The sequence below is a fragment of the Sphaerodactylus townsendi genome, linkage group LG10, assembly GCF_021028975.2.
Source record: "Sphaerodactylus townsendi isolate TG3544 linkage group LG10, MPM_Stown_v2.3, whole genome shotgun sequence".
NCBI lineage: Eukaryota > Metazoa > Chordata > Lepidosauria > Squamata > Sphaerodactylidae > Sphaerodactylus > Sphaerodactylus townsendi.
In genome coordinates this window covers 51,315,062-51,333,620 of record NC_059434.1, presented here as the reverse complement: position 1 = coordinate 51,333,620, position 18,559 = coordinate 51,315,062, and the positions used below count along the sequence as shown (strand labels likewise).

The following is an 18,559-nucleotide window of genomic DNA, read 5'->3' as shown; positions in this document are numbered from 1 at the left end:
GGGCTTACAAACTCCTTTCCCTCCCCCCCCTCACAACAAACACCCTGTGAGATAAGTGGGGCTGAGAGCTCTGAAGATCTGTGACCAGCCCAAAGTCACCCAGCTGGCAAGTGTTGGAGTGCACAAGCTAATCTTGTTCACCAGATAAGTTTGCACAGCTCAAGTGGCAGAGCAGGGAATCAAACCTGGTTAGAGTGCACCTGCTCTTAACCGCTACATCACGCTGGGGCAGGGTTACAGTGTACATAGCAGCAATACTACACATCACTCCTGCTTCAATGGACATGAATTGGCCCATGTGAAATGCACCTCCTCCAGTGGAACAGAAAGCACTACAACTAGCTGCTAATTCTTGTCATTTTCAATTTTACTATGTGGACATGTTAACAAAAACACCGATTGAAGCTTTTGTGCCACATAGTAAAATATGACAAGTTTAGAAGATAATTACTCCATTGAGCAACAAAATCAATATTGTAGATCATCAGTATATGACACCCTGAACATTTTGACACTAAGAAATATACTCCCACAAATAATATGAACACAGGGTCAACTGTTGGTAGTCTGTAAAGTGCTGAATCCACTCTTTCGCAATGTGGCTGTTTCAAGATTGAAAAATGTTTTCACACACCCCTATTCCGAGCATGCATAAACTATCCAGGCTTCAACGAGGTAGTGGCCTGTCATTGGATTACAAGGACAAGAATTTCTTCCCTGCCTTTTCTAGGGAAATCAGATGATAAAACATGCAGCTATTAATGTGTCAATCTAAATCCTGTTACAAAATTCTCTTCGAGAACAGTACAGCGGGTTCATAATTTTTGTATCATGATTTGGATATTACCACTGGAATGAGGAATAATACCTGGTACAGCCCCAGTTTAGCAAATTTTCTTCCCTCATTGTTTCCTGTCTTTCGTTATCATCATAATGATCCCATGCCCCTAACTGTAGCATTTCTTCTATTATTTTAGAAGCAGGAGTGAGAAATATGGTGGGATTGCCTTTCCTACAGCATTATCAGCGCAAATGGCCTTTATTGCAAAATGTGGTTTTAAAAAATATTGCCTAACTAAACCTTTGTTAGCATGAAAACTAAAACTGATTATCTGGCTGAGCATCAGACATACAGAGTTTTAAAAAAGAGAGACTTAAACTTAAATTTCATGTTTGTATTTCAGTAAAACCTACTTGAATACACTTTGAAACGAGTACAACAAAATAGAATATACTTTAAATGTTGAATATACAAACTATTATAGTTCATTCTGAACACTGGTACTTCCCTCTAACTTCAACTAAAAAAAATTTACAGGCTTTTAACTACCTGACACGAGTTCATGCCAAGCGTGACCTTTCGAGTGACAGAGTAGAAGCTGAAATTGAAATGTATGCACAGATGTTGAGGCTAAGTGGTTGACTCCGGGCATGGCGCAGCAAAAGGCTGGCACGCCCATTGCCACTTTGTCCACAAGTAAGAAACTGACAGACTTAGCTACCATACAAAATATGTTACATGTAATTCTATAACAATACTGTGCTAGGTATAAGATTTTTTTTAAAAAATTGTTTTAATAAAAATGCTTTACACAAACAAGCCATTAGCTTATTTCAAGGAAGGTAACTGAAAATCAGTCTAAGGCTTTCATTTTAAATCTGCTTAAGCTGTATGATACAAAAATCTCTCTAGATCTCCATCCTGTCTTAGAAGCTCTTATAATCCTCCTTTAATTCACATTCTAGAATATCTAGTAGCGAAAGTTTAACATAGCACCAGATGAACACTGTGAGTACACAGTAGTAATGGCTGGTATGCATATTCAATGCATCAGATTTGTCTTTTGTAGCAACTGTTTTTAAAACCTCCCAACACATAGCAACCTAATCAGAATCAGTTTAGTGTTCCGTGCATTAGTGTACTGTGATGATGCAGTGAGCTTCTGGAGCCCCCACCAGTTGGAATTTTTCTTTTTCATCTGCTTAGTATTTTCCTCAGTTTGCAAGAGGCAGTTGTGTGAGTGTCTGGTTGTGGTTCGATTCCCACTGAAACATGGGACATAAGTTCATTTCCAGTAAATTTCAAATATATGCATTAACTATTAACATTTGGAAGTCTCTTGTTTCAGCCTTGATTGCGTTCATTTCCCTGCCTCCCTAAATATGTCAGTTTGCTCAACTCCACAATGGACTACATAGCTAATGTTCATAGCCACCTTTCCTTCATTTCTCGCATGTTACGATTCCCTCTGTTTTCACGGTTACAGGGAGGGCAATGGCCGAAGGTGTGCTGACAACAACTACATGAGTAACTGTTTTGGTTCCGTCTGCTGGCTTTTCTTCTTGTACAAGCTGCAGTGTCTTAACTTCCCGTTCCTGCTTTAAAGCCACTGCTTCAGATTTGATTTCTGGACCTTTGATGACTGCGCTAATAACTCTGGGAGGAGTATGGCCACTGGCTTGCTGAGGAGGCATGGAAAGTCTCATCACTGGTGTCCCATGGGCTAAAGATACCGGAGTAAGTGCTCTCACAGCCAATGGCGTTCCGACTATGTTGATACTTCCTGTCCCAGGCAGGCCAGTTTTAGTTTGCAGCTGGCACTGTGCAAGTTGCGAAGCAGGGATGGTGATGATTTTTGCAGGCTGCATTGTGATTTTCTCTCCATTTTCAGCAGATGCTGGCATCACCGTAGGGATTGTCTGGATTACCACCTTTGGGGTTGTTGCTGTTGTTGGGCTTGTGGTAGTAATTAATGGTGACCCTGCATTTACTGACTGCACTGCAACAGTTGAAATTTTCTGCCCCAAGGATGTCATTACAACAGGCACTTGCATTGCCACACGAACAGTCCTGTCAAATACGTAAAGACAAACAGTGCACATTAAAACCAAAAAAGCAGCAGGAACAAACGTACCCAAAAGTAAAATACGTTCCCTCACGCGCATGAGCCAAAGTTTGAAACTAGAGATATCCCACACCAAACCACATACTGGCATGCTTCCTTTCGCTGTGTTGTCTTACTGCAGCTGTAAGAACTGCATTAAAACCCCAAAATGTAGTCAAAAAATTTAAGATTAATCAATTATGCACTCATCCCTGGTGTCCAAAAGCCCTGGGTTCACTGTTAAGCGAGAAGTAATTATGAAACATTCAAAAATAGATAACTAGGTTTCTCCAAAGCAATCCAGATTTAACTAATTCCTGGTTTTTATAGTTTGATGTATAAGTTCATATATATTTTGGCAGTTAAACAGTTCAATTTTTTTGTATTCTCAATCTGAATAAGGATTTAAAAATGAATCCACTGGTGCTCCCCTGACTTCAGCCCAAGACATATCATGCAGCACTAACCTGGGAGCAGTCGTTGCTGGAACAGTAGTGGTGGTGGGAGAACACGGGGACATTTCAGGCCCAGATGAGGAAATATTCACCACTCTGGTAACCGGCTTCTCTACTCTTGTGCAGTTCAACTGAGAAGCACTTTTCCCTGTACGAGCCGAGGTTGCAGCTTTCAAGAGATTTTCTGCAGATAGTGACACTCGCTCTAATGATTTCTCATCAGTCGGTATCGACAAATCTTCACTACCACATTCACTTTTGTCATCAATTACCACAATGTTTTTGGGCATTTCTTTAAACTGATACACCAGCCTTTGCCCTTCAACTTTTGCCAGAATTCCTCGTTGATAATAGTATCTGCAAGGAAAAGCACAAGAATACTTTACAGAATATCAGATATAAACAACCTTCCCTTTTGACTTTTATATTTATAATCAGAAGATTTAATTGGGAGACCCAAGGTCATTTTAAATAACATATGCCTATCAATTGCCATAGTATAAAATCAGAAAATGAGCGAGATTTACAGTAATGCCATTAATAATGAGAAGCACGGCAACAATAATGCTCCTATAAGCATAAAACTGTATTAGTAAGAAGAAATCTCCAATGTCTGTGGTAAAGCTCCCAATCGATCATTAGTGCAGGCATTTTTTTCTTGCTTTGTTTTAGTAGTCCTCCTTGTCCATATTATTTACATACATACATACCTCAGAGCCCTTCCCATTGTTTCGTAGTTCATGTCTGGCTTGTTCTTGTGTTTTCCCCACAGTTTAGAAACTGCTTTTGAATCCACAAGTTTAAAGATGCCCTTCTCCCGTTGGGTCCACTTGATATAGCGAGGACAAGTGTTTTTGTCCTGAAGTAAGTCTAGAAGAAATTCCCACAAGTAGGTTGTATTTCCTAGAATAAATAAATAAATAAATAAATAAATAAATAAATGAATGAATGAATGAATGAATGAATGAATGAATGAATGAATGAATGTATATGTTTCATATCCATAATTAAAAAGCACAAAACTACCCTTGCTACTGCCAAGAAAACTGAATGGTTAGATTTATGTATCAACTTCCTTGTTATGTGGATATAAACAGAAATTTCAAGAATTCAAAAGCAAGTATAAGTCAAAACTATAAGATATGACTATAACAGTAGCATTAAAATAACATTATGTGCTTTTAACTTTCTCAGATATCGGAGAGTAAAATCAGAAATGAAGTATTTTTAGGCTGCTAAGCAGAACTTTTCAGAAAACGAACTCTCCCTCTTCCCCAGTCTAATTGTTATTCATGGAACTTCTGCATTTCAGTGTGTTTTTAATAACTGATTTAACCTAATTTAACTCTCTTTGTCTCCAAATGTGAATTTCTGGAACACTGACTGCACTTCAAATTTCTGATTCTGTTTCTGTCACCTTTTACTTTTTGCTTCTCATTTATCTTTTAGAAATTATAAGCGTTTCCTCAATCATCCATCGAGGATCTTCATTTCTTTCTGCTAAAGTGTTTGCATAGTGTCCCTTGATATCTCTGGTTTCAACTCCCAGTTCTTCTGGCTCACGCTCACATGAACTTAGTAATGCAAATCTGTTCTTTACATGAGTGTTAAATGTGTCAGAGATGTTGCTTAGATTGTGTTTTAGCACTGTGAATGTTTTGGTTTCTTCTTCAGCTATATTCTAATCTTCAATATTAAAATTAATGGTTTGTACCACAATTAGCTCCTTGTCTTGTTTTAGAAGAGCTTCTCCATCTTGTGCTTTTGTAAAATCTATTTGATTTGTGTATTGGCCATCCAGTGATGTTCACATATACAGTCATTTTATTGGTTGCCAGAAATCAATTGTATATTCGCAGTGAACAAATTGTTGCCTTCTAATGAGTCACTCTCCTGTTCATTTTGTGCTCCAACTTTTGTGCTAGACTGACTTACGTTTTAGCTTTGAATGGTAGATCAAGTTTTGTCTCTCATGGAGATAAATTATCAACAAAGATTAACATTAAAATGCTTCTTAAAATATCTGACTAGATAACTAGATAATAAAATCTTTCAGTATCTCTGCCCTTCAAAAAACAAACCAACTTTTTAAGAGAATCATGTAAATCAACATGTAACTACCTGCAAATTAATAAGGTATGCAACTGCTTGTCCAAAGCAACATGCAATTCATTTTGTTATACATGTAGAATTAAAACAAAAATAAAAACTATCTGAACTAAAAACTTACACTTCTTAGATCCTCCTGCAGAATTTTGTAAAATATCTGACCACACAACTGTGATTTACCAGCATTTCAGTAGGGGGCAATCTTTAACAAGAGTCAGAATCTACAATACAAATATTTTTGCTCCCATAAACTGAAGTCATATTGTACAAGGACAGTGTAAAGGTCATCCCCATTTCAGGACTGAATACACATACCTTCTTTCCATTTTTCAGGGAGTTGGGAGATCTGACTCACAGAAAGCTCATACCAGAATCAATGTGGTTAGAATTTAAGGTGCCACTGGACTTCTGTTTTATTTTGCTTCAACAGTCTAAAATGACTATCCCACTGGAATATACATACTATTAACTATATGGCATACAGTGATTTTGAAAGCACACAGCAGTATCTGTAAACTAAATGCTCATTCTTGCTAACTGAATCACTCCTTTGCACATCTCCAATGTCAGGGTCAACACAATGACAAATTAATTGCACCAATGACTTTGTCTGGGTCCCAAGAATCACCAAGAAACAAGTTCAAATAGAATAACCCACAATTGCTAGCTAGTGAATAACAAAGACCAATTAAGTAAGGTTAAACAAAACACAGGCCCAATTAATAATTTCCCAAGATAAAATATTCTTCATCCCATAAACCCTATAGCAATTCTGAACAAGTTCCTGGAGCTTTTAACCTTCTGGAAGACTACCATGGTTCCAAGAAGCATAAAAAGAGAGCCGATTCTTAACAGAATGGTAAGAACTGCACCTTCAGCTGAAGAATATTCATTTTTAGCCATTCAAAAAAAGTCTTGAAGCATGCAAATATTTCAAAGTTATTCTCCTAAACATAGATTTGACACTGGATACCAGCTGAAAAGTTTCAAGATGCATTACTATTGAACAGGTATATTTTTGCATAGTGTGACTACAGATTTTCATGCGAACTGAAAAGCCTATTTCTTCACCATGCCAAGTGGGAGAATGTGCACTTCTAACTAACATTACCTGAAGAAACAGAAACCTGGCAAACGAACCAAATGATGGAAAGAGGCAAATCTAATATGTTAGGTTTGGCAGGTTACTTCCCAGAAAGTCTATTGCCCCATGGCTCATAGGAAACTCTGAAGGACCACAACAGTAGGAAGACATGTAGTTGGAGAGAGGCTTAAACTTCACCTAGCACCCTGCCCACCTCCAGCCTTAGTTCACACACACAAGAGAATGAAGCCATAGAGAGGGAAGGATGGAATGCACACTTCAGACTATAGGTGGAGGATGATGTTGAACCACATTTTGAGATGCCTGTCTGAATTTTAAAATCCCTGCAAATGGAAAACCAGCACAAGTAAAGAAAGGGAAGTAGAACCTTTTTTCCCTGCTGTTTTAAGTTTTTTTTTAATGTTGGAAAAAATGTTAAGCTGGAATCCACTCCTCTGCAGTTGAAGATACTCGGCAAGTAAGAGAAGAACCAGGAACTAAACCAAAGGTGTATATCCTTTCCTGTATAAACTGCTTTGATGATCAATTGATCAAGAAGTAAGTCATAGACATAAATGCATATAAATAAATAAAATGCCATTTCATTCTGCCCCTACCAGTTTTTGAACCATTTTCATTTCTCACTGTCAAGGCCACCACATCTTCCTGGACTGCCAAACAAGCTCTTGCAATGGCAAATGTCTGGACATCATGACAGGCAGCCTTGACATCCCAAAACAGCAACTGAGAAGTTAATATGCTTTTCTCATGAGCTCTCAGCTGTGTAGGAATTAAGGTGTGTTTGCCAGATACTTCACAATATTGAAAGAATTATTACATGAGCCCTTTGGGGGAGGGCGGTATAAAAGTGGAATGAATGAATGAATGAATGAATGAATGAATGAATGAATGAATGAATGAATGAATAAATAAATAAATAAATAAATAAATAAATAAAGTCACCTTTGCCTTCTCTTGGCTTCTTCTTTATGCCCAAGTCTGGAGATGAACTGGAAATGGTTGACGGTGCTTGAGTTTTTGGCTTGCGGCCAGCTGCAAAGAACAGTTTGAAAGGCTGAAACCTGTATGTACTTTACAGTTTGAGTTACCTCACAAGGTAAGGTTTATCCAAGTGCACATAAATTACAATGGTGATAAATAATCTTATAAGTCTCTATTTATCTTATCATTGAATTTTAAGGAGGAAATCTCTTTCATTTATAAGTAGTTGACATGTACATTAATTACAATCACTTGCTTGGATGAACTAATTCCATATATATCCTGTTCATTCATCCATTCATTCATTTACTAGTGCACATCTTTTTTAAAAATCATGAAGTCAGTCATTAAAACCGCTCTTTTAAAGAGAGGACACTGAGGGTGCCCATGTAACTTGCCCCTACTTTCCTGAAAAAACATGGCAAAGGGCAAATCTGAACCAAAATTCTTGCAACCATATGTTTCCCTCAAAATATAACAAAGGCAGTTCACTTTAGTCTGTAGGTTCAGTCAAGATCATGTTGAAGAGGCAAAGTTTCTTACCTAAATAAGTAGTCTGAATTGTCTATTTATAACATTATTCGCAACCTCACCTTTCATTAAATCAAAATATTAATAACCAGTGAAGAACCTATTGGCCTATGCAGGAAATATGCCATTTCCTAGCTACCTTTCTGACCCAGAGAGGTGAAAGTGACTGAACAACAGATAACTGTATGTATGCCTTAAGTAGACATCCAATGCTTTACTATTTCACTTGTACAATCCACCTTAAGGAATCTGTATATAAAGGCAATACACAGAGAAGTTAATAAAAACTAGAACCTCTGGGGGTGACATACTACTTGTTCTTCCTAACTGCTCTTAAAATACCTTTTTTTTTCTTCATTGGCTCATGAATCTCCGGAGATGTTGGTATTGGAGAGGTATCCATTGGTTCAGCCTCCTCAGTTGATACCTCCACTACTGTCTCTGTGATCACATCCGGCCTCATTGCAGCATGAATGAACTCTGGAGTCGACACACAAGGAGGGACAAAAACTTCCACTAAAAAAAGCAAATAGGTAAGCTGTAGCTTTTATCCAGATTCTTATGTTCTATATTGTAAGAAACTTTTTTTAAAATTGCACGGCTGGCTTAAGTCAAAGGCATTCCACCACTTCTAAGAATCATAGTATCTTTTGCATTCAGTCACATTAAGGTACATATATCAGTGCTGGATGCTACATGCTTCTATTGTGATGTAACATGGTCCTTTTTTGTCAATAACTCTTGCTTGTCAGAAGTGGAATATCTAATTGTAAACTTTACAACCCATACTTCTTGAAATTAGATTCAACATCCTTCCTTTTATTTATTTATTTATTTATTTATTTATTTATTAGGTTTATAAACCGCCCTCCCCCGAAGGGCTCAGGGCGGTGAACAGTATAAAGAGCACCATCAATTAAAATACAATGTAATATAAAAAAGGATGGCTCCGATAAAAATAAACCTTACTCTGTTAAAATGCAGCATTAATACTTTAAAGTCGGATGGCGCCTAATATCATTCCCACAGGAGTCACAGAGTGGGTTTTATAGGTCTTCAAAAAAAGGAACAAGAAGGGAGGGAGGGAGGGAGGGGGCCCCTATCAACGGCTAGTCTCCCCAAAGGCCCGGTGGAACAGCTCAGTCTTGCAGGCCCTGCGGAACTCAGCAAGGTCCCGCAGGGCCCGGACAGCTGGAGGTAGAAGCGTTCCACCAGGCTGGGGCCAGAGCTGTAAAGGCTCTGGCCCGGGTGGAGGCCAGCGTATCATGGAGGGCCAGGGATCACCAGTAGATTGGCCTCTGCCGAGAGCAGAGACCGGGTTCGGGACATATGGGGTCAGACGGTCCCGTGAGATGCAGGCCCCAGGCACCGTAAGGACTTAAAGGTTAACACCAGCACCTTGAAAATGATTCGGTATTCAATTGGCAGCCAGTGCAAGCGGCATTAGCATGGGTGTAATATGCTCTCCCATGGCACCTCCCACAAGCATGCGTGCCGCTGCATTCTGGACCATCTTTAATCTCGAATCAGACGCAAGGGAAGGCCTGCGTGAAGCGAGTTGCAATAGTCCAACCTGGAGGTGACCGTTGCATGGACCACAGTGGCCAAGTCAGCTGAGAGGAGAGGAAGAGCCAACCGTTCGGGCCTGTCGGAGAAGATGGTAAACGGCGACCCGGGTTATATGGGCCACCTGGGTCTCCATTGAAAGAGCCAGTCCAGGTGGACCCCGATCATGAGACAGGGCTGGTGCCAATAAAGCCCCCCTCCACACGGCGGCTGGAAATTCCCAGCCTCCCCACGTCTCAGCCAGAGGATCTCCGTCTTCGATGGATTTAGTTTCAGCCTGCTCTGTTTCAACCAACCAGCCACGGCCTCCAAACAATGCTGCGAGAGCGCGAGGCGTGACGCTCCCCCTCCATCAACAGAATGAGCTGAGTGTCATCGGCATATTGGTGACGATCGCCAGCCCAAAACTCCGCACCAACTGAGCAAGGGGTGCATATAGATGTTAAATAATAGCCCGGGGACAACAAGCTCCCTGAGGCACCCGCAATGAGAGTGAGCCTCCGGGGCGCTTGGTCCCCACACCACACTTGCTGCGTCCGGTCCGGAGAAAGCGAGGCAATCCATTCAAGGACAGTGCCTGCGCACTCGAAACGCCAGGCGGTGGGTCAAAAGGTCGTGGATCGAAACCACATCAAACGCTATGCGGTTAGATCTAGCAAAACCAGCGAAAGCCGATCCGCCTTAGTCTAGTTGTAGCGGAGCAAATCTGTGGCAATGACGAGAACAGTCTCCGTCCCATGCCCAGCAGAGCAGCCGGATTGGAAGGGATCAAAAGCCGATGTGTCCTCCAGGAAACCCGAAGCTGCTCCAACACCACTCTCTCTCAATTACCTTCCCCAGAAGCGAAAAGATTAGAAGCGGGCGTGGTGGCCAGATCACACCAGGATCTACGCGATGGTCTTTTCAGGAAGAGTGGGGCGGACCACTGCCTCCTTCAACCCACCAGGAAAACTCCTTGCTCAAAGGGGAGCTATTGATGATACTCAACAGGTGGGAGATTAAGTAGCTCCGCCTGGCACGCTTTAATAAGCCAGGAGGGGCACGGATCCAGAGGACAGGTAGTAGGTCTAACAGCAGCCAGGGCCCTGTCAACAGCGGCTTCCGAGAGCAGGGAGAACTGGGCCAAACAAGGGCCAGAAGACGGCAAGGGAGCCTCCAGCTCACTTATTGTCTCTAAGGTGGGGGGTAGGTTGTGGCGGAGCGACATGACTTTATCTGCAAAAAAGCTCATAAATGCCTCACAGCTAATAGCCAATTGACAGTTTGTGGACCCCTCGGACAATGAGGTCAAGGACCGAATAATGCGAAACAATTGTGCCGGGCGAGAGCTAGCAGACGCGAGAGAGGAGGAGAAATTCCTTGCTTTCTACCTTTGGAAATTCCTTGCTTTCTACCACGGTTCCATTGACAGAAGAGGGAGGAGGAGCAATTTTGCCAATTCCCTCGGCCTCACTGCAGTTCCCCACTACATATGCAACTGTGAGAAAACTTCTTCCCCAGCCGTGCTTTTTCATGCGTCACAAGAGGCTGCTAGATGGGAGAGGGAAAGATCTGCTTCCTTCCGCCAGTCAATCGAACATCTATAGGATATGACCCTATAGATGGAGACAGGTTTCCTTTTTTTCTTTTCTTTTTTAAGAATGAGAATTCTTGATTAAAAATCAGTTTTTGGAGTGGTAACAGGACTGCACTTTTTTTAGTAGAATGCATATGTAAGTATCTCTACAACATTTTTCCTTTCAGCACACAATAATCAGCACACTAGTAAACAATATCTGCAAAATACAGGCACTTAAGAGTTTTCCTTCTGATAGCAGAGCAATGAAGCATAATACCACTCCTAATTTTATAAATGGTAGGGTATTTTTTTGTTTTTGCCCCACACAATGTAAACTTTTTGGAGATATGACTAAAAAAATACTGCATGATTTGATCAGAAAATAGTGATCCACAGAAGTACTTTTAAATGCTCTGGATTCAGTCATGTTCTCTCTTCTCATACAAAGGTGACCTCATAATGTTTCACAGAACTACTGAGAGTTATTAATTATGAGACAGATCTAAACAAAAAAAACTCATGTGTAAGTGTGCATCTAGGCTTTGGAAATCTGAAACAATCTCCAGGAGTTATGAAACACTGACTTCTCTCCCCTCCCTAACAGATTTTTGGAGTAGGACATTTGACTGCCTTGAGATAGAATGGAGTCTGGACTGAGGTGAGAGATTGGATCCAGAGCAAAATTTCTGCTTGCAGTAAAGCTCTGGGCAAGCAGAAATACAAGTCCACAGTGGTCAATTGCCAAGACAAACATATTGTTTCCCAATTGGGTTTCCACATGTGCAAGACCTGCAATCCATTTCTGTGCACTATAATATATAAAGATCTTGTGCAAGAGAACACATCAAGTCCATTTATGTTTACAGTTGCACATTTCTGGATCCAAACCAATGAATATACCCCAAATACACAGTTGTCACAAAGAAGGACTTAATCTGTTCTTTAATCAACATTTGTATGGCAATGGCTGAAATTTAAATATATCCGTTCAAAAACACTTCTGGAAATTGAATAAAATTAAAACCAAGAAAACTTTCTGTTCTGTCAATCAACAGTTTTCAGACTGACTCAAGTATTAATAGAAGGATTTAATGCCCCAATTCATGCAACAAAAACAAATTTGCAAAAAATAACACTGGAGGCATGAATCACTAACTACCTTTTCCTTTTGAGGTCACTTAAGGCCAGCCTAAACACAGCGTTTGCCATACAGAAGCTACTTGAAACAAGCTCAGTGCAACGGCTGTTCCAAATGGCAGCTGTAACACATGGAGCTACTGCTGGGTAAACAATCCCATTTGTGAGCCTCCGAAGCACCACCGCTGCTGCCACAAGGAAAAGGCTTCCAGTCTAAACATATGGTGTATAAGCTAACTTTTAGGAGGAGGAGGAGGATCAAGGCTGGCAATGTGAAGGCTCAGGAGAACAGGAAGAAATCCAACCTGTCACACCGCTAAATTAAGGCCAATACATGCAACCTTCAGGGCTCCGCTCTGCTCTGGCTCAATGCAAATTAAACCACTGTTCAAAAATACTCATCTGTGTTTTAGACGTACCAGGAGTTCGAGTATCCCTTAGGCAGCTTGGAGATTCCATGTGAAGCAAGGCTTCTGCTGCTTCAATTGTCTTGTCTGAACAGTGCACATTGCTGCCATGAACTGATGCTTCCACTGCACAAACAGAACATTAAATTCCATCACATACATGCATTTAATTGACAACAATTGTGTGACATGACCTACATGCTGGTCATTATACAATAGTCAAAACTTAAAAGAAAGAAATTCCATTACAATAAATGCTTCAGAGTTTAAAAGATCATTTACATATTTATATAACACTTTCCTCCCCAATGGAGACCTCAATGTTACTTACAACATGGTTTTCCTCTCATCCATTTCTCCTCATAACCAACCAGTGAGGTAGGTTAGGCTAAGAGAGTAACTAGCTCAAGGTGACCCAGTCAGCTTCTATGAGAGAATAGGAATTCAAACATAGCTCTCAGATCCTAGTAGAACAACCTAGCTATTACACCATGCCGCCTCTCCTCTGTGAAGAAACCATTCCACAAAAAGAATGCACAGTGTTAGACAAGATTTCGGAACTGATCCTTCCTTTAAGTTCAGGTCAAAACAGCCTCTCAAACACAACTACGTGCTTCTACATTATAATCAATTAGCTGTGTGTCTAATCAATGAGGGAATTAATCATCATATTTTTTAAAAAAAATCTACCCAGTTGTAAACAAGACAGACAGAAAATGGCTGTCAAGGGTCACTGTAAAGCAGACATGCAGCGCCAAGGACCCAGGGCGTGGGGGGTGTTCTGGGGCAGAAGGGGGCGTAGCAGGGTGCAGGGCACATGCATCCCCCCTGCCTAGTTTTCCCTCGCTCTTGCCCTGCTGTAAAGTAAGGATTTTCCTAATCTTCTACCTGAGATCATTTTAATTGGAAATTATGGGGACTGAACCTGGAGCCTTCAGCAAACAAAGCACATGCTTTGTGCAGAATGATGCTGCCTTCCCCTAATGATTAACTGGGAATAAGGGTTCTGAGCCAGAGAAACTGGCCAAGAGCTTACTGACAACATTCAGCTATCTCCACAAACCTACACTTGTGATAAACTTGAACATGGCATGTTTGCTATGATCATGCAATACCTCCCCTTCTTCCCTCGTATGTGGGGCACAACTGAAAGCTCACAATTCAATTCCAGTACGCTATGACGTCTGCACAAAATTGAGTTTGATCCTTCGCACAAAGCCGAATTCTAAAAATAGTTTGATACCTTGTTTGTGTAGAGAAAACAAGAAACCTTGTTTGTGTAGAGAAAATAAGTCTCAAGTTGCCCATGTGGCTGCATTCAAACTCGAGGCCAAAGACTTCCCTAACGAGAAAACTTTCAATCATGTGCAGCGCATGAGGGGAAGAGGGAGGGAGTATACCAGCATGGTGAACCAACTATAATCATGTCTGTCACAAAGAAACAGAAATTGGTCATGATGTCAGTGTGGGGCCACACTAAAGTGACCCTGACTGGCTGAGCACTCCATTGCGCTGTTGTTTCTCACATTTTCATTTCTCTCTGTATGCAGTGGCGATAAGGAACAACTGCTGTATCTACTAGTTAAGTACATTCGTATACACAAGGACTTCCAGATAACCAAAAGCACCCAGCAAGTAAACATCTGATACTGAGGTTTTGTTTGTAGTACCAACTGTCACCAGCAAATACACGTGGTAGGATTTCTTTTTCTGCCATTATGTCGCAGCTGACTTATGGCGACCCCAGTGGGTTTTCAAGGCAAGAGACATTCGGAGGCGGTTTGCCACTGCCTGCCTCTGTGTTATGACCCTGGTACTCCTTGAAGGTCTCCCTTCCAAATACCCTACTTAACTTCTCAAATCTGATGAGATCAGGCTAGCCTGGGGCTACCCAGTTCAGAGGGTGATAGAAATACATACAGAGGGTGAAAAAAACACATAAAGGATTGCTCTCTAATCAGCCATGAACACATATGGGATGACCCAGCAATATCTGAGGCACTGAAGTTAAGGCGCCCCTCTGTTTTCCCTGCAGGAAATGTTCATTTCTAAAAACTGCTTTGTTTCTTTAACATTTGTATTGTTACGTAAAATCAGTGGAATACCAATATATTAGGTAGTTAAAAGTTAAGACCGAGGTGTTCCACCGGGCTTTTGGAGAAGCTGGCCACTGATGGTGCCCCCTCTTTCTCCCCCTTTTTTAACTTCTGCGGCCCTTATTCATCTCGGGCCTTTCCGTCTCCCTCTCGAGGGGCTTTTTAGAATGTCTGGAAGCTATATTTTGTACACTGTGTTTTAAATGGGCTTAACTATTTTAATGTTTAGAGCCTATATTTATATTGTATTTATATTTAAATTATGAGAGTGCTCTTTTGTTATGTTATGATGTTTATATTGTATACCACTCAGAGCCCTTTTGGGGTGAGTGGTATAAAAGTCTAATAAATAATAATAAATAATAATAATAATAATTAGTAGACAGCAGTGGCATATCACACACTTTCAATGTGCTGAAATTAGTTTTCATGGTCTTATTAAGATTTAAACAATATAACGGAAATACATGATACTGAGTTATTAAGGCCTATCACGGTAGAGGAAAATGCCATCAAGTCACAGCTGACTTAAAGAAACCCCCACAGGGTTTTCAAAGCAAGAAATGCTCAGAGGTGGTTTGCCGTTGCCTGTCTCTGGGTTGTGACCTTGGATTTCCTTGGTGGTCTCCCATCCAAATACTAACTAGGGTTGACCCAGTTTAGCTTCTGCACAGGATGAATAAAAATAATTTCTAAATAACACTTAAGACATTTTTGAATCAATAAAACCACATTACGTTGTTTAATTGATTTGTTCCCCCAATCAAGTATTTTACTTCTGGCAACTTGAAAACTGTTGAAATATTTAAACAATGTGTAACAGTAGTTGGATTTTTATACCCCCATTTTCTCCCCAGCGGGGACTCAAAGTATCTTACAATATATTTTTCCTATCTCTGCTTTATCCTCATAACAATCACCCTGGGTAGCAGGTTAAGCTGTGAGAACGTGACTGGCTCAGGGTCATCCAGGGAGCTTTCTTGAGTGCAGATTTACACTTGTGTCTCCCACAGCCTAGTCCGACGCTTTAATCATTATAGCATGCTGGCTCTTTGAGAAATCAACATAGATTCCTTTCATATCAAACAAGTGTATTAAACCAGATCTCGTTTCTAATCAAATTTTCCAGAAAACTAGTATCACTAGCATAAGTAATACCTGGATTCATGTTATTACACTTCTACAGTCAAATTTTGATGGTGCTAATCCCCCACACTCTGTGCTCCACATATGCCAGCACTGAAAGCCATATTCATGACTGAGATTTATGGATTCATGACTGAGATTTAACTTCAAAGAATGTGTATCAGTATTTAGGGATGTTGGTTTCCAAACTGATTTTTTTTAATGCCAAAAGCCTTCTAAACCTTTTGGGAAAATATCTTAATTTATATTTTAAGATACAGACATTTCAAGAATCAGGCAGTTGCAAGAATCACAAATCTTTCGTGTGTTCCCTTCAGAAGTCTTCTCCAAACTTAGGTCAGGGGATCTACATGGACTAACAAAGATGGAGGGTGGGGGCTGCAATGTGGATGGAGATGAAATCATTCTGTTGGTAGAAGAGGAAGAAAGCATAAAATAGCGGCTGACTACTGCTTTTGTATTTGATCTAGATTACTAGTGCAAGATTGCACTTGTCCTACAACACTACAAGAAGCCTGAACATTAGGGCTTAGATATTCCTATGCCTGCAGTAGGATTTTACAAAGAAAATATTAGTCAATTCTGAAAAACAACTATGTTATAAACAGTTATTATCAGAGATAAAATATAAAACTGAAAGCAATTTATTTGTTTTCCCCAACCAAAGACTTTTAAAACCGGCAATATATAGCCACCTGTTATGTATCACCCACACATGAAGGTGTATAAACATGCACACCATCTCCAGTTGGTCTTTCCATTTATGGAAATTTACTCAAAGCTAAACCACTCCAGCTGAGCTGTCAGCATCAAAGTCTATCTTTAGAATAAGCAGGGTCACCAATCCCCAGTGCCAGTAAGCTAATGAGGATTCAAGTAGTGTTTCTCTGCTGGAACTTCAAAAGAGTTATCCTATTACATCAATAGTCTAAATTAAGTAAGTGACAAGGAAGAACCCCTTTTTGAAAAATGAAAAAGGCTTTTGATCCTAGGATCCAAGTTGCACATGAAAACACGTATGTGGGTACTGGTTTGAAATGCAATAGTGTGGAGGCTGATTCGTGCGGCAAACCGTTCAAGCAACTCCCTTCATGGTGGAATGCACTTTCGCCAAGCAAACTGCCACCAGGGAGAATAGCTGCATGTGCAAACCAGGCTTTTCAGCTGCTGAAAGGTAAAGCTTGCAGTGTTAGTAGGGGCTATCACCCACCACAAGGGAGCTGGTGACTGGAAAAATATGTGAAATATGGAGAGGATCCGGGTCACACACAAGTACATGTCATGCCCTGCTGAAATCTTGAACCTAAAATAATTAGTCCCGGCACAGTGGCCATGGGGCACAACTCCAATCCCTGCTCTAAAAATGGATTTCTAAACACCTTCTCAAGGGGCTAAGAATAAGAATTATAACATGTTTTTTAAAGTGCTGGAGAAATGAATAGTGAACTCTCCTACAGACATGCAGTTAATTAGAAGGAAATGGGATAGCACAGATCTCAAGAGAGCAGTGGCCTTCAACCCAGACAGAGTGTTCCATTAGTCAGTACAAGCAAGGACTGATGCTATCTGCCATCTCTGCTCTAGTACTTAAAACATGAGAAAGTACATTGGGTGTACATTATGGTTTATCCGCTTAGGTTCTATTCCAAGACATTTCGATAGTGGCAAGTCCATTTAAGCAGCAGCTGGAAATAATTTACTACACATTAGAGCAGGGGTAGGGAACCTGCGGCTCTCCAGATGTTCAGGAACTACAATTCCCATCAGCCCCTACCAGCATGGCCAATTGCCGTATGCTGATAAACAGATTGGTCCCTGTTTATCAGGCCTGGTCTGATAACTCTGCCAGTAAGCAAAAAAAACAGTCAAACATAACATTGACGTGGCCAAACTAACCAACCTTGAGGTTACGTACCAGAAAAACCTGATGCATACACAAAACTGGATTTAAAAACCTATTTTGTAAACCTCAATCAAGAAAGGAACAGGTGTACTGAAAATGCTATAAACCAAGGTCAGCAATCACCTATAAATTAAAGAGCCAAACTATGTCTATATTCAAAGCAACAGATCAACAAAGACCTTGTATCCATTTTGTATAACTGAAAACAGACCACTTAACATTACTGATAATTGGCATGCTAATTCAGACAGTTCCCTTCAAAAATGCCTAGGTATCTGCAGTTGAACAACTAGCCAGTCTTAAGGCACTCAATTTCCCACCCATCATCCCTACTATATGGGTTACAAAACCAGATTTTCACTGTACAGAAAAACATTATATACAGGAATAAATCACAGACTTAGAACAAGAATACTCAAGGAAATTCTCCAGAATATGAATAAAAAACAGGAATTTAGGAGGAGAAGGGTTTGGATTTATACCTCCCTTTTCTCAACCATTAGGAGTCAGTCTCAAAGTGGTTTACAAACTCCTATCCATTCTTCTCCCTAGAACAGACCTTGTGAGGTAGGTGGGGCTGAGAAAGTTTTCAGAGAACTGTGACTAGCTCAAGGTCACCCAGCAGGCTTCAAGTGTAACAGAGAGTAAACAAATCCAGTTCTCCTGATTAGAGTCAGTTG

At 40.5% G+C, this 18,559-nt stretch overlaps 1 protein-coding gene across 4 annotated transcripts in view; it reads right to left on the bottom strand.

Annotated features, from left to right (window-relative positions):
- Positions 1-1,160: 1,160 nt before the first annotated feature.
- The window catches only part of ELF2 (E74 like ETS transcription factor 2), a 48,750-nt gene continuing 31,351 nt past the window's right edge, over positions 1,161-18,559 (bottom strand). For all 4 annotated transcript variants that reach the window (XM_048510205.1, XM_048510206.1, XM_048510207.1 and 1 more), the window contains 6 exons: positions 12,747-12,860; positions 8,409-8,582; positions 7,497-7,586; positions 4,051-4,243; positions 3,353-3,697; positions 1,161-2,851 (listed from right to left, as the gene is read on the bottom strand). In XM_048510205.1, coding sequence (XP_048366162.1) covers positions 2,224-2,851; positions 3,353-3,697; positions 4,051-4,243; positions 7,497-7,586; positions 8,409-8,582; positions 12,747-12,860 — 1,544 coding nt within the window. In that variant the 3' untranslated portion in view covers positions 1,161-2,223. The remainder of the gene's footprint in view (positions 2,852-3,352; positions 3,698-4,050; positions 4,244-7,496; positions 7,587-8,408; positions 8,583-12,746; positions 12,861-18,559) is intronic.